The 25,755-nt window shown below is 39.1% G+C and overlaps 1 protein-coding gene across 3 annotated transcripts in view; it reads right to left on the reverse strand.

Annotated features, from left to right (window-relative positions):
- Positions 1 to 25,755, reverse strand: part of LOC121388996 (ankyrin repeat domain-containing protein 27-like) — a 51,190-nt gene that overhangs the window by 19,179 nt on the left and 6,256 nt on the right. For all 3 annotated transcript variants that reach the window (XM_041520584.1, XM_041520581.1, XM_041520582.1), the window contains 15 exons: positions 23,499 to 23,558; positions 22,928 to 23,018; positions 21,545 to 21,628; positions 20,720 to 20,814; positions 18,097 to 18,156; positions 17,488 to 17,544; positions 16,397 to 16,539; positions 12,214 to 12,347; positions 11,490 to 11,559; positions 9,629 to 9,694; positions 7,165 to 7,252; positions 6,003 to 6,095; positions 3,350 to 3,539; positions 2,349 to 2,488; positions 1,441 to 1,533 (listed from right to left, as the gene is read on the reverse strand). In XM_041520584.1, the coding sequence (XP_041376518.1) occupies positions 1,441 to 1,533; positions 2,349 to 2,488; positions 3,350 to 3,539; positions 6,003 to 6,095; positions 7,165 to 7,252; positions 9,629 to 9,694; positions 11,490 to 11,559; positions 12,214 to 12,347; positions 16,397 to 16,539; positions 17,488 to 17,544; positions 18,097 to 18,156; positions 20,720 to 20,814; positions 21,545 to 21,628; positions 22,928 to 23,018; positions 23,499 to 23,558 (1,464 nt within the window). The remainder of the gene's footprint in view (positions 1 to 1,440; positions 1,534 to 2,348; positions 2,489 to 3,349; positions 3,540 to 6,002; positions 6,096 to 7,164; positions 7,253 to 9,628; positions 9,695 to 11,489; positions 11,560 to 12,213; positions 12,348 to 16,396; positions 16,540 to 17,487; positions 17,545 to 18,096; positions 18,157 to 20,719; positions 20,815 to 21,544; positions 21,629 to 22,927; positions 23,019 to 23,498; positions 23,559 to 25,755) is intronic.

Below are 25,755 nucleotides of genomic sequence, written 5' to 3' on the forward strand. Positions count from 1 at the left end.
CTCGAACTTTGACCCAGCCGGAAGTTATTTGGTTTAGTATTACCTATACAGTGCATTCCCCAATTCATATTTCCCGCTGTTTTGTTTTTTCAATGGATTATACCTTGGAATTTTGAGTTGGTTTTTAGCAAGTATTTTCGCTTGACAACAATGGCGGCATGTCGTGGTCATTTTCAGGGATCAATAGCTGATTGTGACAGCTAATTTGATAACAAATTTGATTGTTTTACCAACAACGAAAATCACCAAATACTGGGATATGAATTGTATTTCGTTTTTAAAAAAACATTCTGGTCAGAAAACCACTGTTATTGGGAATAATGGACATAAATACTGGACAGCTGGCCACAAATGCCCATAAGTAAACCCGTTTTTTTTTTTTTTTTTGCCTAATTTTAATCAATATCAACCAATCTAAAAATATAAAAATTAGAAAAAAACACGAAAATAATACTCTCCGATTCAAATATGAACTTTATTTTATGTATTTGTAAAACGTTTAAAGGCATACTGTCACAGATTTAAGGACCTTATTTCTCTAAAAATGGATAATAAATAAAAACTGCATTAATTGTTGGAAAACAAATCTAGCTATCGCATCACTTTAACTAAACCATGATGAAATCAAATCCATGTCAACCCTCAAGGCAATTTTTTTTTTGGAATTATGGACCATTGCCATAATTCAATTATTTTTACAAAATATCATTAATAAATGGAGTATGGTGGTTATGAAGATGGTTGAATAAAGTACATTTAGGGACAAATCAAATAATTTTTGTTCAGGTAATACTTTGTTAGACCATTAAATAGGTCAGTGGTCTGTGACAATATGCCTTTAAGTGAATATATGTGAGTAAAAATTATAAACTTGTACCCACTAAACGTGGTTTCTGTCAAAAATTAATCCAGCAGTCTATAAGTTAAGCTGATATTTACTGTTAGCCCCACACCTTGACAATTCAGTGATGCTCTGCATTAGAGGTGGAGGATTAGTTTGTTTAATCGATGTAACATAAAACTAAAGTACATTTACTGAAAACAGCTCATCATATTTTTCTTGTTTGCAGTGTGATCTTTCTAAAGTTTCATTTACTATATGCATTAAAGACAGTCCGGAGTTTGCTGCAATTTTTATGATGTTATTGACTAACAGAGACTTTTTAACGACTGTAATTACATAGAAAATATATTTTTCTGCATAAAATATTAGTGGCTGTATATCATGACTAAAGTTTCAGTGACCTAGAACTTTACAGTTTGTTAGAAACTAATCTGAACATGAAACTTTAAAATAAAAGTTACAGCCAGTGTCATAGTCGGAAAAGTAATACCTATATCTCCACTTTGTACTTTATAAAGACGAGACAAAGACAACATTCTCAGCCCCAGCCCTAACCAGTTGTCTGCAAGCTGAATACACACACCACATGTACTTACATCTTCATGGCCATTTGCTGCACTCAGATGTAGCGGTGTGTTGCCATCGTTGTCTGTGGCAGTCACGTTGGCGCCAAAGTGAAGCAGCATCAGCTGAAGAAGAAGGAAATGTTTTATTTAACGACGCACTCAACACATTTTATTTACGGTTATATGGCATCAGACATATGGTTAAGGACCACGCAGGTTTTGAGAGAGGAAACCTGCTGTCGCCATTTCACGGCTACTCTTTTCGATTAGCAGCAAGGGATCTTTTATATGCATCATCCCACAGACAGGACAGTACATACCTCGGCTTTTGTTACACCAGTTGTGGAGAACTGGCTGGAACGACAGGACATTACATACCACAGCCTTTGTACTGAAGACAATCAATGCCATGACACTACGATTCAGCTATAGTATATCCTACTTTTTGATTAGTAGTCTCTTACTATGTAACATAATGACACCTCAGCACATTTTAACTGACTATTTTATGTCTAACCAATGGTTACTTTGACACATAGGAAAGAGAGATGGAGGGAGAGAAAGATAGTGAGGAGTGAGAGAGTAAGTGAGGGGGAGAGAGAGAGAGAGAGAGAGAGAGAGAGAGAGAGAGAGAGAGAGAGAGAGAGAGAGAGAGAGAGAGAGAGAGAGAGAGAGAATGAATGAATGAATGAGAGAGACGACACTCGAGCACGAAAAATACATCGGCTATTGGGTTAGAGAGAGAGAGAGAGAGAGAGAGAGAGAGAGAGAGAGAGAGAGAGAGAGAGAGAGAGAGAGAGAGAGAGAGAGAGAGAGAGAGAGAGAGAGAGAGAGAGAGAGCGGCAACGAGAGAGGCAAGGAGAGATGGAGGGAGAGATGACGGGAGAGAAGGAGAGAGAGAGAGAGAGACAGAGTGTCATGATAACTATCATACTGACCATGACACTTTGAAATCCTCTCTGACAGGCCAGTAGAAGAGGTGTTAAACCAAGGTAGTCTGTTGCGTCAACAACCGCCCCGTGTTTCACAAGCAGGTCAATCAACATGGCCTGACCAAAGTTAGCAGCAATGTGCAGAGCTATCAGAAACATTGAAACACATTTATAAGACTAATAATGGTTTAAACATTTTTAAATAGATTTGTTTTTTAAATTAATGATTTTTGTATACATATTAAAAAGTCTGTGGGTTTTTTTCATTCTGTATATCCTATAAAATTAAAATTGCCACTAATCGGCACAGAGAATTTTGATAGAACATGTTTTCTTGAAATATTTAATTAAGAGAATTCCACTCAGCAAGCCTCACAGAATTATCCGTTACCTTCAAATGATAAAGCCAATATTCTACTTAACTTGTTATTCCCTATTTAATATATTCATTCATTCATTTTAACTTATTTTCGTGCTTATATCCAATTACGGTTCATGCGTGCTGTCCTGGGCACACACCTCAGCTATCTGTCCAGGACAGTGGGTTAGTTAGGGCCATAACTCTGTCAAAAATAGCTAAACTGACATGAAAAGTCAAACTTGATCTGTAACAGTACATGATAAAGTTAAACACAAAATTTTGAGCTCAATTTCTCCAGGCATCCAAAAAACTATATGTGGGACAGACAGACAGACCGAAGGTCGAAGATGAAACCTATAGTCCCCTCCGGTTTGACGGGTAGGGAACTAGTAACCATATACTAAAGGTTACAGCTTTAACTAATTCATGTATCCCCTGTTGTCTCGTGTGTATGCTGTAACGAGATTGTAGTCCCCTCCGGTTTGACAGGTAGGGAACTAGTAACCATATACTAAAGGTTACAGCTTCAACTACCCCATGTATCCCCTGTTGTCTCATGTGTACGCTGTAATGAGATTGTAGTCCCCTCTGGTTTGACAGGTAGGGAACTAATAACCATATACTCAAGATAACAGCTTTAACTAACCCGTGTATCCCCTGTTGTCCCGTGTGTACGCTGTAACGAGATTGTAGTCCGTTTTGCTCTCCGCTTGTTTCTTCTCACATTTCTCACACGAGCACAGCGGGTGACACAGCTTGAGGTAGATCTCCTCCGATGCCTTCTTTGGCTTCTGTAACATCGCCTCCACAGCCTTCTCGTCACCACACTGCACATACTGTAACATAGTAACAACATTCGTAACATCGCCTCCACGGCCTTCTCGTCACCACACTGCACATACTGTGTTAGAATAGTAACAACATTCGTAACATCGCCTCCACGGCCTTCTCGTCACCACACTGCACATACTGTGCTAGAATAGTAACAACATTCGTAACATCACCTCCACGGCCTTCTCGTCACCACACTGCACATACTGTGTTAGAATAGTAACAACATTCGTAACATCGCCTCCACGGCCTTCTCGTCACCACACTGCACATACTCGTGCCTTCTCGTCACCACACTGAATAGAATAGTAACAACATTCGTAACATCGCCTCCACGGCCTTCTCGTCACCACACTGCACATACTGTGCTAGAATATACTCGTAACATCGCCTCCAGTCACCACACTGCACATATGTACATAGTAACATTGCCTCCACGGCCTTCTCGTCACCACACTGCACATACTGTAACATAGTAACAACATTCGTAACATCCCCTCCACGGCCTTCTCGTCACCACACTGCACATACTGTGTTAGAATAGTAACAACATTCGTAACATCGCCTCCACGGCCTTCTCGTCACCACACTGCACATACTGTAACATAGTAACAACATTCGTAACATTGCCTCCACGGCCTTCTCGTCACCACACTGCACATACTGTAACATAGTAACAACATTCGTAACATCGCCTCCACGGCCTTCTCGTCACCACACTGCACATACTGTGTTAGAATAGTAACAACATTCGTAACATTGCCTCCACGGCTTTCTCGTCACCACACTGCACATACCGTGTTAGAATAGTAACAACATTCGTAACATCGCCTCCACGGCCTTCTCGTCACCACACTGCACATACTGTGCTAGAATAGTAACAACATTCGTAACATCGCCTCCACGGCCTTCTCGTCACCACACTGCACATGTGTTAGAATAGTAACAACATTCGTAACATCGCCTCCACGGCTTTCTCTACACCACACTGCACATGTGTTAGAATAGTAACAACATTCGTAACATCGCCTCCATGGCTTTCTCATCACCACACTGCACATACTGTGTTAGAATAGTAACAACATTCATAACATCGCCTCCACGGCTTTCTCGTCACCACACTGCACATACTGTGTTAGAATAGTAACAACATTCGTAACATCGCCTCCACGGCTTTCTCATCACCACACTGCACATACTGTGTTAGAATAGTAACAACATTCGTAACATCGCCTCCACGGCTTTCTCTACACTACACTGCACATACTGTGTTAGAATAGTAACAACATTCGTAACATCGCCTCCACGGCTTTCTCTACACTACACTGCACATACTGTGTTAGAATAGTAACAACATTAGTAGTAGTACCTCAAGTAACACTACTGTAAGTAGTCATAGTCAAAGAGATGGATGGTTGGATGGATGAATGGATGGATGGATAGACAGAGGGGTTAATGAATGAATCGATCAATCAATAAATTAATGGAATGAATGAATGAATGAAAGAAAGAAGAAATGTTTTATTTAACGACGCACTCAACACATTTTATTTATGGTTATATGGTGTCAGACATATGGAATAGGACCACACAGATATTGAGAGAGGAAACCCGCTGTCGCCACTTCATAGGCTACTTTTTTCGATTAGCAGCAAGGGATTTTTTATATGCACCATCCCACAGACAGGGTAGTACATACCACGGCCTTTGATATACCAGTCGTGGTGCACTGACTGGAACCAGAAACAGCCCAATGGGCCCACCGATGGGGATCGATCCCAGAATGACTGTGCATCAAGCAAGCGCTTTACCAGAATTAATTAATGTTTGACGACACCCCAAAACGAAAAATACATCGCTATTAGGAGCATCAAACTAAGGTTACTGTGTTAGAATAGTAACAACATTAGTAGTAGTATCAGCAACAGCAGTGCTATAAGTAGTTATAGTCAAAGTGGATGGATGGATGGATGGATGGATGGATGGATGGGTGGGTGGGTGGGTGGGTGGGTTGGGTCAGCAGACAGGTATCTAGGTGAGTGGGTGTATGGATGGATGGATGGGTGGGTGGATGGATGGGTAGATGGATGGATGGATAGGTGGGTAGGTGAATGGGTGGAAGATGGGTGGGTGGGTGGGTTGGTGGATGATGGATGGATGGATGGATGGATGGATGGATGGATGGATGGATGGATGGATGGATGGATGGATGGATGGATGGGTAGATGGGTGGGTAGATGGGTGGGTGTGCATGTGTCGGTGGGTGGGTGGGTGGGTAGATGGATGGATGGGTGGGCGAGTGTGTGGGTGGGTGGGTGGGTGGGTATGTGGGTGGATGTGTTTTGGGTGGGTGAATGTCTGAGTGGGTGGATGGATGGATTGGTGGATGGTGGGTGGGTGCAGACTTCAGTCAATGAGATATAAATTATATTTGACAGGCAACATGAAATATCTGTTGTATATCCTACCCTGAAGAAGTCTTCGACAGCTGTGTGAGATGGGCCACTGGTCTGTCTCTGTACTACAGCTCCATCCACCTGACCAGGAGTCCATCCGAAACCCTAAACAAAACACATCATAGAGAGAACTAAACATACAGCTCTATTAACCCAAAGCTTCTAGAATTTTATAAAAATCCACTAGCCATTGGATCAGTGATTTTAAAAATGTACTAGCCATGATTAAAAATTCACTAGCCCTACTTTAAATAAATACAATTTTACTAATAGTAATAATCAGGTATGTCACCTAAATAGGAAGATTGACCTTAAAAATCCTTAGATTGGGGTGGAAAGAGGGGGCAGGATATTCATATTTTAAAAAAATATGTAAATGCAGCATTTGACAAGGGTTTTTTCCACTAGCCGTTGGGCTAGTTATAGTAGTTATTTACTAGCCCAACACTGAATATCACTAGCCATGGGAGTGGGGCTACCATAATCTAGAAGCCCTGATTAACCTGACTAAGAGTCCATCCGAAACCCTAAACAAAACATATCACAATTAACAGGTCACAAAGATTGTTACACGGTAACTAAATCAGTATTTAGTATTCAGTGGATTCATTTTGAGAAATTTAAATGACTGCAGGATAATGTTTTTATCAGTTATTTTGCACCTTAAAAGGTTATGAGGCTGTAAGTTGTATGATTTTTTTAAAGCTACTGTATATAATAGAAATACATATAAGAGTTATTTAAACAGTAAAATACTTGCTTGAGTGTCTGTGTACTTCCCTGCACCTATGTGTTATGTTTCTCTTCTGCTGCTAATATTAGTAATAAAGCAGGTCTAACCTATGTGTATGGCACTAACAACCGCTGGTATTAGGGGTGTATGGTAAGTGTCTCTTAATACAATGCTAGAAGTAAGCACTTTAAACACTCTCTGAAGTGGTCAGACTAAGCTCACTTCTAAAAGCTGATAGAAATGGCAAAATGGCTGCATGAGACAAGCACCTGCTGTGGTTGGAGAGCCAAGGACTAGAATGTGGAGGTGGACAGCAAAGAAGCTGAAGGATAAGAAGAGTTAGATCGGGAAGAATTGTGATGAAATTCAAAAGAGAGAAAGGAAAGGGGTCTGTGGAATGAAGATAGCAATGAAAAAATGACAATTAAATGAAACACATGCCTGTAGTTTGTCTTTGCCACTAATTTCCTCCCGAATTTCTCCACTTATTATGTGCTCTAGAGCTGCTTCTATTGATGCCAGGTAATACCTAAAACAGAAAAAATCAATAAAAGACGGTTTATGCTTTATTCTTGCAAAGGAATTGTAAATGTGTATTTACCGGGTATTATAATTTGCAGTTTTTATTATAAAGCTTATAAGTTGTATAACTTAAAGCAATAAAAAAGAGAGAAATGTTTTATTTAACGACGCACTCAACATATTTTATTTACGGTTATATGGCGTCAGACATATGGTTAAGGACCACACAGATTTTAAGAGGAAACCCTCTATCACCACTTCATGGGCTACTCTTTCCGATTAGCAGCAAGGGATCTTTTATTTGCGCTTCCCACAGGCAGGATAGCACAAACCATGGCCTTTGCTGAACCAGTTATGGATCACTGGTCGGTGCAAGTGGTTTACACCTACCCATTGAGCCTTGCGGAGCACTCACTCAGGGTTTGGAGTCGGTATCTGGATTAAAAATCCCATGCCTCGACTGGGATCCGAACCTAGTACCTACCAGCCTGTTGACCGATGGCCTAACCACGACGCCACCGAGGCCGGTTTAAAGCAATAAAGAACTTGATCCAAATGACGGCAATTAGCAATTTATGGTTATTTCTGTCCTGTCTATAAAAAGGTATATATAACATATCTTCTGCTGCTATTTGGTAGGAGTAACCTATGTGGATGTATATATATATATAGTGAAACCCCTCTAAAACTAACACCCATAACACAAAGTAAACATTTTGGTATTAAGGGGTCTCTGTTTTAGAGAGGTTCTGAAATTTAAAAAGGGACTGAGGGAATTCCGGTTTATAGAGGGGTTTCACAGTATTTACGTATAGTTAATAAAAAAAAAAAAAAAAAACAACAACAACATCTCACGTTTTAAAATTGAACAGCAGAAAAAGTATGCAATGCAGAACATTTGCACAAAACCATTTTATTATATTGTCTATCAAAGGTAAACTTTCCATTTTGATATCAGGGCTCACGCGACCGGGCGAAGTGAGCCCAAACTTCGCTCTACCAACCTGACTTTGCCGTGCTAGTCACCATAAGGCGAAATCTGTGTCGCCTTTTTAAAAATAGCCATCACTTGCAATGTACAGAATCACAGATGAATGGTGAAGAATATGGGTAATAAGTGTGAAGTGTGAGAGTTTGAAGAGACACTGGCGCCACAAAATCATGCGACAAACTCATAGATAGATGGTCTAGCTCAGACAACGCCCGTGTCTGGCACTAATAGTTGGAGTAATTAACTAGTTTTTCGTAGACTTTGTCATAATGAATAAATTCAACATACAAAATAGATGTCAAAATTATAAAATAGCGGTGACCTGTCCTACACACCCAACGGCCACTTAAACTGGATCCCCAAGTCCGTGTTAAACGGCCACTGTCAATTCTTTAAAAAAAAATAAAAAAATATTGTAAACAACAGTGACAAGGTGCTGCAGATAAGCAATGTTCACACCATCTTGGATACTAGTACCCATTCCGTCTGACAACTCCACAGTGTATCAATTAAGAAACTGTGACTGTGGTACGCATTTAATTGCCTCTGGGTAATCTAGGCTTGACCATGGTAGATTAATCTACCAGGACAATATTCTGCATGGAGTAGTTATTAAATGAAATGAGAAGACAAACTTGTAAGAGAATGAATTCTAAACGGTTAAATTAGTGCTTTTCAATTACATTTCATTATTTCTAAAGAAGGCGACATGTGGAAAGGTGATTTTAAAAAGCACATATCCATCAATTAGCAGTACAGACAGTAAGCAAAAAAATAATAAAATAAAATAAAATACAGATTGTAAAAGTTGCACCTGTATTAAGATACCCTTTTTTATTATTAAAAATTCAAGTCTCCCTGTTAAAAACTTCACCCTCTCTAAAGTTTAAGAGAGAAATGACTTCGCTCTATGATTTTGACCTCGCGTGAGGCCTGGATATATGGTTTACTTTTAAAATGGCACCTAAATAACACTGTCAAAAAAGGCTCTACCAATGAGAATCTACCCAACATCTACATGTTAAAAACAATGGTCAAAAAGCCACAAAGTCAACAAGCAAATGTTATTTTATATTTTAGGTCATCATAAAGATACTGATAATTATCATTATGTGTAATTTAATAAACACAGATAAACAAATCTAGAAGTTGGATTACTGACAGTGAATTTATAATACTACTCACACAAACTAGTCTTCAAAACGACATTTTGAGAAACAAAACTGAAGGTGAATTTATAATAATAATACTCACCGAAACTCATCTTCAAAATAACACTTTGAAAAACAAAACTGACAGTGAATTTATAATATTACTTACCCAAACTCATCCTCAAAATGACACTTTGAAAAACGAAACTGATTCATATACACCATATATAATATTACTTACCCAAACTCATCCTCAAAATGACACTTTGAAAAACGAAACTGACTCATATACACCAGACTGGCATTCCTGTCAAGGAAAAACAATATTATTTCAGAAATCATGTCAAAGTGACCGACCCTAGTTTTTAAACACTACAGCATATTTTTCACTATTACAGCTGTTTATGATCACTGAAATCAAACATTCATTGTTTAGATTATCCACTTCCGAACATCCAAAGTGCTTTTGGTCATCCTGGTGTTTGTAAGAGCACGAAATGCATTTTTGTATAATTCTAAAACGCACATACTTCACGTAACTTTTATGGAGATGAGTGTTAGTCTATTTTCAAGAGGCTATTTCCCATTGCAATGTCACACTCTCTATTATACTCTTTCACTCTATTTTAACTTTTACGTGTTAAAGGTTAACCAAGCCTACTGCTAATAAAACTATCACAATAAGTGTCCAATACACAGAAGTGTGTTACATATATGTATGTATGTATGTATGTATGTATGTATGTATGTATTTAAGAATGAATGAACGCACTGGCTCAGGAATTTTTTTAAACTAAAAAATTGTTATTTTCTAATTTTGCCCCAGGGATTCGAAATTGATTTTAAATTGACCGTTGTGATATACAAAATATAACTGTTTTTCGGTCTTGTTTTAAATTTATTTGGCTAGTACTATGTTTTGTTTACAGCCGGATACGATGTATTTGTTTTTACAAAATTGTTAGGAAAGGGATAACAACAAACCAACCACTGAAAAATGGATTGGCTTAGAGGCTTAAGCGGTGTGTAGTCGGGTGGAGACTAAGATATCCTTGAGACTTGGATTTTTTCTATATGCAATAACCGGACGTGCTGTAATAGGGTTTTTCATAACAGTTTGCAGATTTATGTATGTATGTATGTATGTATGCACTGATGTATGTATGTATGTATGTATGTATGTATGCATTGATGCATTGATGTATGTATGTATGTATGTATGTATGAACGTATGTACATGTATGTATATATTGATGTATGAATATCTATATATTGTATGTATGTCGAGGTTGACTTTACATACATAGATATTAACGCACTGGCACAGGGGATAATTAAATCATTTCTGGCCTCACAAATTGTCCTGTGCCATGGCTGGGACTCGAACCTATAGCACCGAATTTCCCGCAACTTTGCAGACTTGCCACGATATCTTTTGAGCTATTGAGGCATTCATAAAAAGGATGTTCTTTAACTCAACTATATGCATGAGGTTTACAAGTTACGCTGTCGATCCCGCTTACGTGCATGAAACAGTGGGCACTGGCTAGTATGTATTGATGTAAGAATAGAATATCAAATATCGTATGTATGTCAAGGTTGACTGTTACATACATAGATATTAACGCACTGGCGCAGGGGATAATTAAATCCTTTCTGGCCTCACAAATTGTCCCGTGCAGTTGTTGGGACTCGAACCTATGGCACCGAATCGCCCGCAACTTTCATGTATGCATGTATGTATGCATGTATATATATGTGCGCACTTACTGATAAAAAAAATTGTTTTATAGAAAACAATCTATTAATTCCATTTTCTATTAAAAAAACTGCACCCTCATTTCAAATACTGCATACAGTTTACAAAGGCTGTGGTATGTATTATCCTGCTCGTGAAATACTGCAAATAAAAGATATTCTCGCTGCAGAAAAAGAGTAGCCCATGACGCAGTAACAGCCGATTTCCTCCCTCAGCATCTGTGTGGTCCTTAACCATATGTCTGACTCCATATAACTGTAATTAACATGTGCTGAGTGCATCGTTAAGTAAAACATTCCTTTCTTCCTTGTTGACAATCTGTTAAATTGTGTTTACTTCTCACCAGTTGGGAATCTCAGATTTGATGATAAGGAAGATGAGTAATGGCAGAAAGTCATCGGTGGTCATCATCGCTGAAAATTAGATAATGATCATGAAAAACACTTCCACTGTATTTGTGGAATACAGTTCTCCTAGAATTGATAATTTGCATAAACCATTTATGGGTTAAGCAAAAACAATTTAAAGTAACCCATTTCTTTTTTATGTAAGCCGTCATGACCATGTAAATGATGTCATAAATTCAATGCACGAATGAAAAATGGGTTATGCAAAACTATAATTACGCGAGCGATGCACAAACATAACTATCGCTTTTATTTGTAATGTTATTTTATGTGAAATGTAATTTGATGCGGATATGTGATTATTTTGAAGTAAAATATGATTATTTCAAGCAGAATATTTTTATTTTATGTGGAAAATGGTTACATTATGTAGAATATGATGACTTTATGTCAAAATTATTATGTTCCGTGGAATGTGAATATATTACTTGAAATGTGACCACAATGTACTATGTGGAACATAATTACATCATATGAAATTATATCAGATTTCTATAATACATGTAATTACATTATGATTAAATTTGGTTGAATTACGTATAAAAACAATTAACAAACTACTGGCATTCTCACAAAAATATTCTGCAATATAGATTAAAATATTTAATTCTTAGTTTTCACATGAATATTTTTAATATGTAAATTGTGATATCATGTCACCTGCTGAATGGCTAGCTGTGGATGGTGATCTGGAGAGAAGGGAGGTAACTCTCTTAATGCACAGTAGTCTTCCAAGTGGAGTACTGTAACTGTTCAATTTCGCAAGCTCCTTTTTAGCAGGTTTTATATTTTGGCTGAAAAAGATACAGAATAATTTATTTAATATCAGCGTAAAAAGAAAAAAGGCTAATTCAGTGCAACTTTATTTCCCCACCCCAACTTGACAGCATTAACACTGTCCTTTAAAGACATGATTACAGATAAATATATTATACTATCTATGACGACTATTCATTCTTGTTTGATCTTTGGTTCCATTTGGCATCCATATCTTTTAACCCTACTATTAGTCAAAACAAATATATTACGTATATGCCTTTTTCTCAAACCAAGCACAAAACATATTACATTTGTATTTACAAAACAATCGGTGCATAAAAATATTATGGGCCAACTTACGAAGCCCGCTTTTCTTAAAAGCATGTGTTTAAGCATTGTAAATGTATGTAGTTATGCACGCGTGTAAGACATAAATAGACTTTGTAAATTTGGCTCTATTTATCTACCTGCTAACTAACTAACCAGGTACTCATTTTTAACTGCTTATAAGACCTAAAACAGAGTAAAACACCCGTAATGGTGATTATTCAATATAATTTAATGGGTTTTTCTTCCATTTGCCACCCATAACCCCCACTCACCCACCCACCCATCACCATCAACCAAAACAAATATATTGTACAAATGCCTTTTTTCCAACTATAAGCACAAAATAAATCATTTGTAAAACCAAAGAAACTATTCCTTGACCCCTATTTATAAACAACTTGTTTACTCACCTCCTAACCAGCCAATTATATATTTCAAATGCCTGCCTGAAACTGATCCATGTCTGGAATATTTCCCTGACCCCCAGATTGTGTAGCTGAAGCTGTGCTATGTTCCTCGTGGTTTTGTTTAACTCTGCGATCCGTGTCTGTAATTTACCTGAATATTTCCCTGACCCCCAGATCGTGTAGCTGAAGCTGTGCTATGTTCCTCGTGGTTTTGTTTAACTCTGTGATCAGTGTCTGGAATTTACCTGAATATTTCCCTGACCCCCAGATCGTGTAGCTGAAGCTGTGCTATGTTCGTCGTGGTTTTGTTTAACTCTGCAATCCGTGTCTGTAATTTAACTGAATATTTCCCTGACCCCCAGATCGTGTAGCTGAAGCTGTGCTATGTTCCTCGTGGTTTTGTTTAACTCTGCGATCAGTGTCTGGAATTTACCTGAATATTTCCCTGACCCCCAGATCGTGTAGCTGAAGCTGTGCTATGTTCCTCGTGGTTTTGTTTAACTCTGGGATCCGTGTGTGGAATTTACCTGAATATTTCCCTGACCCCCAGATCGTGTAGCTGAAGCTGTGCTATGTTCCTCGTGGTTTTGTTTAACTCTGTGATCAGTGTCTGGAATTTACCTGAATATTTCCCTGACCCCCAGATCGTGTAGCTGAAGCTGTGCTATGTTCGTCGTGGTTTTGTTTAACTCTGCAATCCGTGTCTGTAATTTACCTGAATATTTCCCTGACCCCCAGATCGTGTAGCTGAAGCTGTGCTATGTTCCTCGTGGTTTTGTTTAACTCTGGGATCCGTGTGTGGAATTTACCTGAATATTTCCCTGACCCCCAGATCGTGTAGCTGAAGCGGTGCTATGTTCCTCGTGGTTTTGTTTAACTCTGCGATCCGTGTGTGGAATTTACCTGAATATTTCCCTGACCCCCAGATCGTGTAGCTGAAGCTGTGCTATGTTCTTCGGTGTTTTGTTTAACTCTGTGATCCGTGTGTGGAATTTACCTGAATATTTCTCTGACCCCCAGATCATGTATCTGAAGCTGTGCTATGTTCCTCGTGGTTTTGTTTAACTCTGTGATCCGTGTGTGGAATTTACCTGAATATTTCCCTGACCCCCAGATCGTGTAGCTGAAGCTGTGCTATGTTCTTCGGTGTTTTGTTTAACTCTGTGATCCGTGTCTGGAATTTACCTGAATATTTCTCTGACCCCCAGATCATGTATCTGAAGCTGTGCTATGTTCCTCGTGGTTTTGTTTAACTCTGTGATCCGTGTGTGGAATTTACCTGAATATTTCCCTGACCCCCAGATCGTGTATCTGAAGCTGTGCTATGTTCCTCGTGGTTTTGTTTAACTCTGTGATCCGTGTGTGGAATTTACCTGAATATTTCTCTGACCCCCAGATCGTGTAGCTGAAGCTGTGCTATGTTCCTCGTGGTTTTGTTTAACTCTGTGATCAGTGTCTGGAATTTACCTGAATATTTCCCTGACCCCCAGATCGTGTAGCTGAAGCTGTGCTATGTTCCTCGTGGTTTTGTTTAACTCTGTGATCAGTGTCTGGAATTTACCTGAATATTTCCCTGACCCCCAGATCGTGTAGCTGAAGCTGTGCTATGTTCGTCGTGGTTTTGTTTAACTCTGCAATCCGTGTCTGTAATTTACCTGAATATTTCCCTGACCCCCAGATCGTGTAGCTGAAGCTGTGCTATGTTCCTCGTGGTTTTGTTTAACTCTGCGATCAGTGTCTGGAATTTACCTGAATATTTCCCTGACCCCCAGATCGTGTAGCTGAAGCTGTGCTATGTTCCTCGTGGTTTTGTTTAACTCTGGGATCCGTGTGTGGAATTTACCTGAATATTTCCCTGACCCCCAGATCGTGTAGCTGAAGCGGTGCTATGTTCCTCGTGGTTTTGTTTAACTCTGCGATCCGTGTGTGGAATTTACCTGAATATTTCCCTGACCCCCAGATCGTGTAGCTGAAGCTGTGCTATGTTCTTCAGTGTTTTGTTTAACTCTGTGATCCGTGTGTGGAATTTACCTGAATATTTCTCTGACCCCCAGATCATGTATCTGAAGCTGTGCTATGTTCCTCGTGGTTTTGTTTAACTCTGTGATCCGTGTGTGGAATTTACCTGAATATTTCCCTGACCCCCAGATCGTGTAGCTGAAGCTGTGCTATGTTCTTCGGTGTTTTGTTTAACTCTGTGATCCGTGTCTGGAATTTACCTGAATATTTCTCTGACCCCCAGATCATGTATCTGAAGCTGTGCTATGTTCCTCGTGGTTTTGTTTAACTCTGTGATCCGTGTGTGGAATTTACCTGAATATTTCCCTGACCCCCAGATCATGTATCTGAAGCTGTGCTATGTTCCTCGTGGTTTTGTTTAACTCTGTGATCCGTGTGTGGAATTTACCTGAATATTTCTCTGACCCCCAGATCGTGTAGCTGAAGCTGTGCTATGTTCCTCGTGGTTTTGTTTAACTCTGTGATCAGTGTCTGGAATTTACCTGAATATTTCCCTGACCCCCAGATCGTGTAGCTGAAGCTGTGCTATGTTCCTCGTGGTTTTGTTTAACTCTGTGATCAGTGTCTGGAATTTACCTGAATATTTCCCTGACCCCCAGATCGTGTAGCTGAAGCTGTGCTATGTTCGTCGTGGTTTTGTTTAACTCTGCAATCCGTGTCTGTAATTTACCTGAATATTTCCCTGACCCCCAGATCGTGTAGCTGAAGCTGTGCTATGTTCCTCGTGGTTTTGTTTAACTCTGCGATCAGTGTCTGGAATTTACCTGAATATTTCCCTGACCCCCAGATCGTGTAGCTGAAGCTGTGCTATGTTCCTCGTGGTTTTGTTTAACTCTGGGATCCGTGTGTGGAATTTACCTGAATATTTCCCTGACCCCCAGATCGTGTAGCTGAAGCGGTGCTATGTTCCTCGTGGTTTTGTTTAACTCTGCGATCCGTGTGTGGAATTTACCTGAATATTTCCCTGACCCCCAGATCGTGTAGCTGAAGCTGTGCTATGTTCTTCGGTGTTTTGTTTAACTCTGTGATCCGTGTGTGGAATTTACCTGAATATTTCTCTGACCCCCAGATCATGTATCTGAAGCTGTGCTATGTTCCTCGTGGTTTTGTTTAACTCTGTGATCCGTGTGTGGAATTTACCTGAATATTTCCCTGACCCCCAGATCGTGTAGCTGAAGCTGTGCTATGTTCTTCGGTGTTTTGTTTAACTCTGTGATCCGTGTCTGGAATTTACCTGAATATTTCTCTGACCCCCAGATCATGTATCTGAAGCTGTGCTATGTTCCTCGTGGTTTTGTTTAACTCTGTGATCCGTGTGTGGAATTTACCTGAATATTTCCCTGACCCCCAGATCATGTAGCTGAAGCTGTGCTAAGTTCCTCGTGGTTTTGTTTAACTCTGCGTCCGAACTAGACATGACAGTGGCGATCACTCGGAAAAGATTCTTGTGTACAGCACTCATCAGATACATCTAAATGTCAAGGAAAACGGGATTGTGTTCATAGGATATTAAACGAGATTCCATTTCGTATCATGTTTATGTCCTGAGTGAAAAAATTTTTAGTTGCCATGAGCTTTAGCAACACAGAAAATAGGAAATATCGGTTCAAAGACATTTGTTGTGGTGTTAATGTAGAATATAATACAGTGTTAAAGTTCTATGTTAATCAAGGGTCTTCTCTGCCAAAAATGTGATAGCTGTCAACATAAAACAGTGAATCAGTAATGGAAAGAAGTAATAATAAGTTTGTTTTGTTTAACAACACCACTGGAGCACATCAATTAACTAATCATCAGCTATTGGATGTCAAACATTTGGTAATTCTGACTCGTAGTCATCAGAGGAAACCCGCTACATTTTTTCTAATGCAGAAAGGGATCTTTTATCTGCACTTCCCCACAGACAGGAAAACACATACCACGACCGTTGACCAGTTGTGGTGCACTGGTTGGAACGAAAAAAAACACCAATCAGCTGAATGGAAGGAAGGAAGGAAGGAAATGTTTTATTTAACGACGCACTCAACACATTTTATTTACAGTTATATGGCATCAGACATATGGTTAAGGACCACACAGATATTGAAGGAGGAAACCCGCTGTCGCCACTTCATAGGCTACTCTTTTCGATAAGCAGCAAGGGATCTTTTATATCCACCATCCCATAGACAGGATAGCACATACTACGGCCTTTGATGTACCAGTCGTGGTGCACTGGCTGAAGAGAGAAATATCCCAATGGGCCCATCAATGGGGATCGATTCCAAATCGACTGCACATCAAGCGAGCGCTTTACCACTGGGCTACATCTCGCCCCCAGCTGGATCCACCGAGGTGGTTCAATCCTGCGACGCAAGCACCTCAAGCGAGCACGCAACCAGCACTGAATTCCTATTAAGTACTAAACAATATTACTTACTTCTACAGCCATTTTGAGATTGTCCATGTAAACTTTACTGTGTCGTGCAGCCCGTTTCTGGAAAATAACAGTCGAGGTGCTAGTTACTATATTTTATAACTTAGTGTTTTAAATATTCCAGCAACCTACATGTAAAACAAAATAATTAAAAATTCATATTTATACATTTCTCACCCATATTTTAACCTCCATTTGAAGTAGTGACCCCCAATAGAGCACACTGATTTATTAATTATCAGCTATTGAATGTCAAACATTTGGTCCATTAGTAGCAAGGGATCTTTTATATGCACCATCCCACAGACAGGACAGCACATACCATGGCCTTTGATATACCAGTTGTAGTGCACTAGCTGGAATGAAAAATAGCCCAATGGGCCCACCGGATTCTGTATGAAGATCGGTGTAAAGAGCTTGGAGAAAATAATGCATAAAATTAAGTGTTCAAAACTTAGAATTGAAAATAGTTTATAGGACATGCTGTTGCTAATTAAAAGAAAATGGTCTTATGTTACTAAATGTAGACCAACATAATATTAAATGAAGTCTGACAATACTTTCAAATTTAACAGTCTGTTTAAAAAAATAATAATAATAATAAACTTTTACCACAAATGAATCCTTTAAAAGAATCTGCATGATTTTTGTAAATTGTGTTGTTGCAACATCCTGAAAAAAACCCCATCAGTAGTGAGAAAACAATAAACATTGTTCAGTGGTAAACAAAACAATGAACAGCTTCAAATTCTTTAATCATTCACTAATATTAATACAATGAACATCGGAGGAATATTCTCAAAACAATTTTAGTTGTAGACATAATTACAAGACTCACATTGGAGCGAATTGTGGCTTAGCTAATTTACGGATATGTGTAGTAAATTCCTTGAAAATTTATTATAAAATTTACAAAAGACTAAATGTTGTAGCCACTTTGTATAAAAATTAGCAACTGTATAATCATGCAATGAACAGGGTGAGCCCTGAAACATTGATCCATGTTTCACAAAAAGGTGTCAAAGTAAATTGCACATAAATGTAAATCAACAGGGCATCTAGATTATGGTAGCCCCACTCCCATGGCTAGTGATATTTAATGTTGGGCTAGTAAATAACTATTATTGCCATGCCCGACATGGCTTCTAGAGTATGGTAGCCCCACTCCCATGGCTAGTGATATTTAATGTTGGGCTAGTAAATAACTATTATTGCCATGCCTGACTGCTAATGAAATTGTTTTTGTCAAATGCTGCAGTTAAGTCTATTTTGTAAATATGAATATCCTGCTGCCCCCACCACCACCACCCAATGTTAGTGTTTTAAGCTCTATCTCCCTTTAGGTGACCTATCTGATAATTACTATTAATTATTATTACCCATATGGGCTCAAATATAGGGGGTAATATTTTTTCAATCTCTGCACAGTGTGCAGATTGCTTCTACAGTCACTGATTGGCTGGCTTTAAAAAGACAAGATTTGATTGGCAATTACATACTGCCGGGACTACTTTTTGTTCATTCATGATTCCATTCATCGGTCAAACTATTACTACGAACTTCAAATATTGTTTTACAATACGAACATTTACGGAATTAAAAATAAAAATATATGTACAAATGTTTAAAATTGTTTTTATTTTATTATTTTGACTGGGGTTTTTTGGAACTATTCTTTGGTGGATACTGTTGGGTGTGCACCGGTAACGGCGCGTATGAATATATTGTTATGGTTGGTAGAGCTTGTTAGTTGTTACAGCAGCAAGAACGTAAATATACTTTTAAAATCATTAAAGATTGACAATGGGTAATAAAGAGAATAACCAACTCACTACGAGGAATTACGGATTATCTGTCCCTCGTGAATTAATGCTGTAAAACCCTCGCCAGAGGCTCGGGTTTACAACATTAATTCACTCGGGACAGATAATCCGTAATTCCTTGTAGCTCGTTAGTTATTCTCTAAGTAAAATTGTTTTAACTTGAAGTAAAGTAGGGCAGTGAATTTTGAATCATGGCTAGTAAATTTTTGAAATCACTGATCCCACGGCTAGTGGATTTTATAAAAATTCTAGATGCCCTGATCAATGTCCATCTCAAGTCAAGTTCAAGTTCTTTTATTGCGTCAAGTTTTTACAACTTATCAGCATTATAACAATAAAAAACGTCAATATATACAATAGTGTGGAACTGGTGGAGAGTGACTTGCAGACAAATACATACAAACAACTAATATAAGAAGCATTATATATATACATCATATAATTAATTTGTTTGTACAAGTAATTGTTCTCTAAATCGGTTCACATGTCGTAAGAATTTGCCAATATTATTTATCTCCTTATTGTTTTCAGTTGTCAAGAGTTGTATTAGTTTGAAGACGCTGGGGTGGTTGAAATAGTATTTTTTAATAAATTCCTTTATTAATATTTCATATCGTGGACATAAACGGATAAAATGAAACTCATCCTCAATCTCAGTAATGTTACATAATATACATATTCTTTGTGTCCTCTCGGTATTTTCGTCGTATCTGCCAGCTTCAATATTCAATATAGTCAAAACTAGTGTACATGAAAGAAAGAAAGAAATGTTTTATTTAACGACGCACTCAACACATTTTATTTACAGTTATATGGCATCAGACATATGGTAAAGGACCACATAGATGTAAAGAGAGGAAACCCGCTGTCGCCACTTCATGGGTTACTCTTTTTACGATTAGCAGCAAGGGATCTTTTATATGCATCATCCCACAGACAGGGTAGTACATACCACGGCCTTTGATATACCAGTCATGGTGCACTGGCTGGTACGAGAAATAGCCCAATTGGCCCACCGACGGGGATAGATCCTACACCGACCGCGCATCGAGCTAGCACTGTACCACTGAGTCCCGCCCCTTAGTGCACATGAAAGTCCCGCCCCTTAGTGCACATGAAAATCCCGCCCCTTAGTGCACATGAAAGTCCCGCCCCTTAGTGCACATGAAAGTCCCGCCCCTTAGTGCACATGAAAGTCCCGCCCCTTAGTGCACATGAAAGTCCCGCCCCTTAGTGCACATGAAAGTCCCGCCCCTTAGTGCACATGAAAGTCCCGCCCCTTAGTGCACATGAAAGTCCCGCCCCTTAGTGCACATGAAAGTCCCGCCCCTTAGTGCACATGAAAGTCCCAACATCTAACTGATCAAACTGAGACTTTGTACAGTCAGTGTATTGATTACAATGTTACTTACAACAAGAGCGCGAAGACCTTCTGCCTCCAATCCATCGTAGGATGCGGAAAACGTGCCAAGAACCTTGTCAACGTTATCCCGAGTTTTCAAACCTCCTGTGTAACAAACCACATGCTTTAATAATAATCAGATCTGCATTAGTCATCTAAAATCTGAAAACATATTCTCCAAAGTGGTCAGACTAAGCTCATAACAAAAGTTGACCCCACCCACCACCTCCCCCCCAAAAAAAGTTCAGTAATTGTAGATTAAAGGCATACTGTCACAGATTTAAGGACCTTATTTCTCTAAAAATGGATAATAAATAAAAATTACATTAATATTTGAAAACTAAATCTAGCTATCGCATCACTTTAATTGAACCATGTCAATCCTAGTTTTTTAATAATGGACCATTGCCATAATTGAATTATTTTCACAAAATAGCATTAATAAGTGAAGTATGGTGGTTATGTAGATGTTTGAATAAAGTACATTTAGGAGGAAATCAAATATATCTTTGTTCAGGTAATACTTTGTTAGGCCATTTAATAGGCCAGTGGTCTGTGACAACATGCCTTTAAAACAAGAAGGTATATGCTGCATACTATTTCTACTTTGCTCTGTATGTGTATTTAAAATTAAAATATTGTTTAAACTGGTCTCTTTGTACTCATTTGTGTGGCTTCTTAATACATGCATGCTATAATTTCAAAACAGCTTTTACAATCAAATATCACATTACCCAGCTTTTACAATCAAATATCACATTACCATTTCCAAACAGACTGTTACAATTTTAAAACTGTCCTGCTAGTTAAATGTTTTTTCTACAGCATCACTAACCAGGGTGGTTCCATAGAAGATCTAAACACTGTTCATAGTTCATCACATGGAGGGTGGGCTGTGTCTCTTCTTTTACTTCAGGTCCTAAACAAAAATTGTTTCATTTAAAGACAAGACAGTACATTTATTAATTAATCATTGACAAATGGATGTTAAATATTTTAGTAATCTTGACAAGAAGTCATAAGAGAAAACCTGTTACATTTTCCCATTACCAGCAAGCGATTTTCACATGCACTTTCTCAAAAGACAGGACAGCACATACCATGGTATTTGATATACTAGATGTGGGGGTACTGGTTGGAATGGGAAAAACCCAAGGAGGTTCAAGCTTATGACCCAAGCAGTTTAGACAAGTGCTTTACTACCTGAGCTAAGGTGGATTCATTCATTCATTTAGTTATTTCCGTGCTTATAATCCACTGAGGGTTCAAGCACGCTGTTCTGGGCACACACCTCAACTATCTGGCCTGGTGCTTGTAAAGCTTTTAGAGTCTAGACTCGAGACTCTAATAAAAGTCTGAGGCAGTAATGTCATGAAAACACCATACAAATTGTATGCATGTGAATTCATTACAGGTTGAGGGGCGGGACGTAGCGCAGTGGTAAAGCATTTGCTTGATGCACGGTCGGTCTGGGATCGATCCCCGTCAGTGGGCCCATTGGGTTATTTCTCGTTCCAGCCAGTGCACCACGACTGGTATATCAAAGGCCGTGGTATGTGTTATCCTGTCTGTGGGATGGTGCATACAAAAGATCCCTTGCTGCCAATCGAAAAGAGTAGCCCATGAAGTGGCGACAGCGGGTTTCCTCCTTCAATATCTGTGTGGTCCTTAACCATATGTCTGATGCTATATAACCATGAATAAAATGTGTTGAGTGCGTCATTAAATAAACATTTCCTTCTTTCCTTCATTAGAGGTTGAGTCTGGACTCTAAACATTTTGTAAGCACAGGCCCTGAACTATCAGTCCAGTGCCCCGTTCCACGAAGCAAGCTTAGCCCTAAAATCACCTTAAGTGCATAGCTACCTTATGCGCTTACGGTGATCTTACTGCTAAGATCGCTTCGTGGAACGGGGCCCTGGTCAGTGGATTAGTGGTTAGTAAGAGAGAAGTTGGAGTAGTGGTCTGTGTGTGAGCCAGTACTTGGAGGCGAACCCAGTACCTACCAGCCTTAAGTCTGATTGCTTAATCACTATACCACCAAGGCAGGTTACGGTTGAGGTTTTAAATGTGTCTTAAGATCATAAAGCAGCCAATGAGATGTCATGAAAATAATCCCTATCAAATGTTAGACATTGCCACTTGATATATTAAATCTCACACAGTATTCTCTCACATGGGTGTGTAAGAAAAACGATTAAATTGATCACACAAATACCTGGAGGAGCATTAAGAAAATGCTCCAGGCAGATCACACGATAACTCTCGTCATTGTCGTCACAGAACGTCTCTTCAAACAGAATAGTAACCTGTCAGAAACAAAGAATACTGTCTGATTACACTGTACAAGAAAAAACATCACAGCTGATCAGCATGACATTAACATAATTATTACAGGCCTATAAGAATTGAAGGTATAATCTTTTTAGTGATTTTTGTAGGGAACTACATGATAAAGCTATTAAAACAATTCAGCTAAATATCTCAAGGCCTTCTGGAAAAAACCCAGTCTGAAAACCAAATGTTTACATCTCCTAAGCTCAAGGGCCATAATTCCGTCAAAAATGGGTAAATTGCCATGAAGATCAAACATGATCTGTAACAGTATATGACAAAGCTATACACAAAATTTCACCTCAATATCTCAACGCATGCTAGAAAAACATCTAGAAAACTATATGTGGGACAGACGGACGGACAGACAGACAGAGATAAAACCTATAGTCCCCTCTAGTTGGGCAGTCCGGTAGGGGACTAATCACAGGACAAGTAATATTTAATATATTTACCTGCTGTTGGATTTCAAAGCCTTTTCCCGTTTTAAGCTTACCACCAACAAAACCAACTTCCTGCAATGTAAATAATGTACAAATAGTGAACTGACCGGTTGATTCTAGTACCCGGTAAGTCAAACTTCTTCACATTAAAAAAAGAAGAAAGGAATATTTCTTTAACAACACATCAACATATTTTACACAAAATGTGCAGTTATTTAGATTTTTGGAGATGGGACGTTGCCCAGTGGTAAAGCACTCGCGTGATGCGTAATAATCTAGCATCGACTACGAGTCAGAATTGTTTGACATCCAATAACCGATGAATAATTAATCTATGTGCTCCAGTGGTGTCATTAAATAAAACAAACATTTTTTTTATTTTTTTTAAATCGAGTGTCAATCCCCATCAGTAGGCTCACTGAGCTATTTCTTGTTTCAACCCGTGCTCCATAAATGGTATGACAAAGGCTGCAGTATGTACTATCCTGTCTGTGGGACAATCCATACCAACGATCCCTAACTGTTAATTTTAAAAAAGCAGCCAATGGAGTGGCAGCATTGGTTTCCTCTCTCATTGTCTATGTGCCCCTTAACCACATTCTCACTCCAGTCTGTGCACCACGACTGGTACATCAAAGGCCGTGGTATGTGCTATCCTGTCTATAGGATCGTGCATATAAAAGATCCCATGCTGCTAATCGAAAAGAATAGCCTATCAAGCGGCAACAGTTGGTTTCCTCCCTCAATACCTGTGTGGTCCTTAACCATATGTCCGACACCATGTAACCATAAATAAAATGTGTTGAGTGCGTTGTTAAATAGACCATTTCCTTCCTTCCTTAACCACAAGTCTGACACCATATAATCACAAACTGAAATGTTTTGAGAGTTGTTAAATAAAACCTTTTCTTTCTTTCTTCATCACGACACTTAGTCTAGATATTGAGAGAGAGGCTATCAAACAGCAGAAAGGAATCTTTTGTGTCAATTTTCCCATAGAAAGGAATTTTAGAATAAAACATACCATGACCTATGACCTATATATACTTGCTTGAAGCACCTTATTTGATTGTAATGTTTTTTTCTCTTATTCTCTAGAACTAGTATTGTAATTATGTCATACAGCTAAAATGGCCTCAGTGGTGACTACGTGGAGGTTAAGCCATCGAACATAAGGCTGGTAGGTACTGAGTTCGCATCTCTGTCAGTACCAGCTCACACTCAGACTGACCGTAACGATGCAGTGGATAGGTGTACGGCCACTACACCGACTTCTCTCTCACTAACAACTCAACAACCAACCCACTGTCCTGGACAGACAGTCCAAATAGCTGGACAGCATGCTTGAACTTTAATTGGATATAACCACGAAAATAGGTACAAACAAACAAACAAACATACAGCTGATAAGCACAGGTGTAAAATGTAATATAGTGTCATAAACTATCATTCCTTTGGTTTTCACTTAGCTTTGTCACCCTCCTCTCCTCTCTCTGTCTGTCTGTCTCTCTCTCTCTCTCTCCTTGCCTCTCTCTCCATGACCCTCTCCTTGCCTCTCTTTCTGCCTCTCTTTCTGTCTCTCTCTCCATCTCTCCTTGCCCCTCTCTGTCTCTCTCTCAGTCTGTCTCTCTCTCTCCTTGCCTCTCTCTCTTTCTCTGTCTCTCTCTCTCTCCTTTCCCCTCTCTCTCTCTCTCCATCTCTCCATGACCCTCTCCTTGCCTCTCTCTTTCTCTCTCTCTCTCCATCTCTCCTTGCCTCTTTCTGTCTCTCTCTCCATCTCTCCTTGCCCATCTCCTTGCCTCTGTCTGTCTGTCTCAGTGTTCTAGCTAGCAATAAATAGAGGGGCACTGCGCCCTGCCCCCGTTTTGTGCCACCCTGCCATGTTTGTTTTCCGCCCTGCCCTAATTCATTGTCAAACAAAAATACAAAATCTTGCTCTCCTCTCAAAGCGTGTACAGTGTTGTTACGGGTCTGAATTCCCAACTAAAAAAACGTTTGACAATACATTGTTTGGCCACAGTTGTGAAAGCCAACAGCAGTAGCGTGATATGTTTTATTTCTTTTCTATTGTTAGTCGATATGACTGCAGACGAGCGGACAGGCAGTCTTACAAAGCTTGAATGCACCGTCACGCACATAACCACACACCACCTAGCAAACACCTAGTTGAAAGTATATTTATGAATGTAAAAAATTTGTCAAATCCAGCACTTGCCTCAAAAATAAGATTTTCGAGTTCAAAATGCCCTACAATTAAATTAGCGCCCTG

This window comes from Gigantopelta aegis, chromosome 14, assembly GCF_016097555.1.
Source record: "Gigantopelta aegis isolate Gae_Host chromosome 14, Gae_host_genome, whole genome shotgun sequence".
Classification (NCBI taxonomy): domain Eukaryota; kingdom Metazoa; phylum Mollusca; class Gastropoda; order Neomphalida; family Peltospiridae; genus Gigantopelta; species Gigantopelta aegis.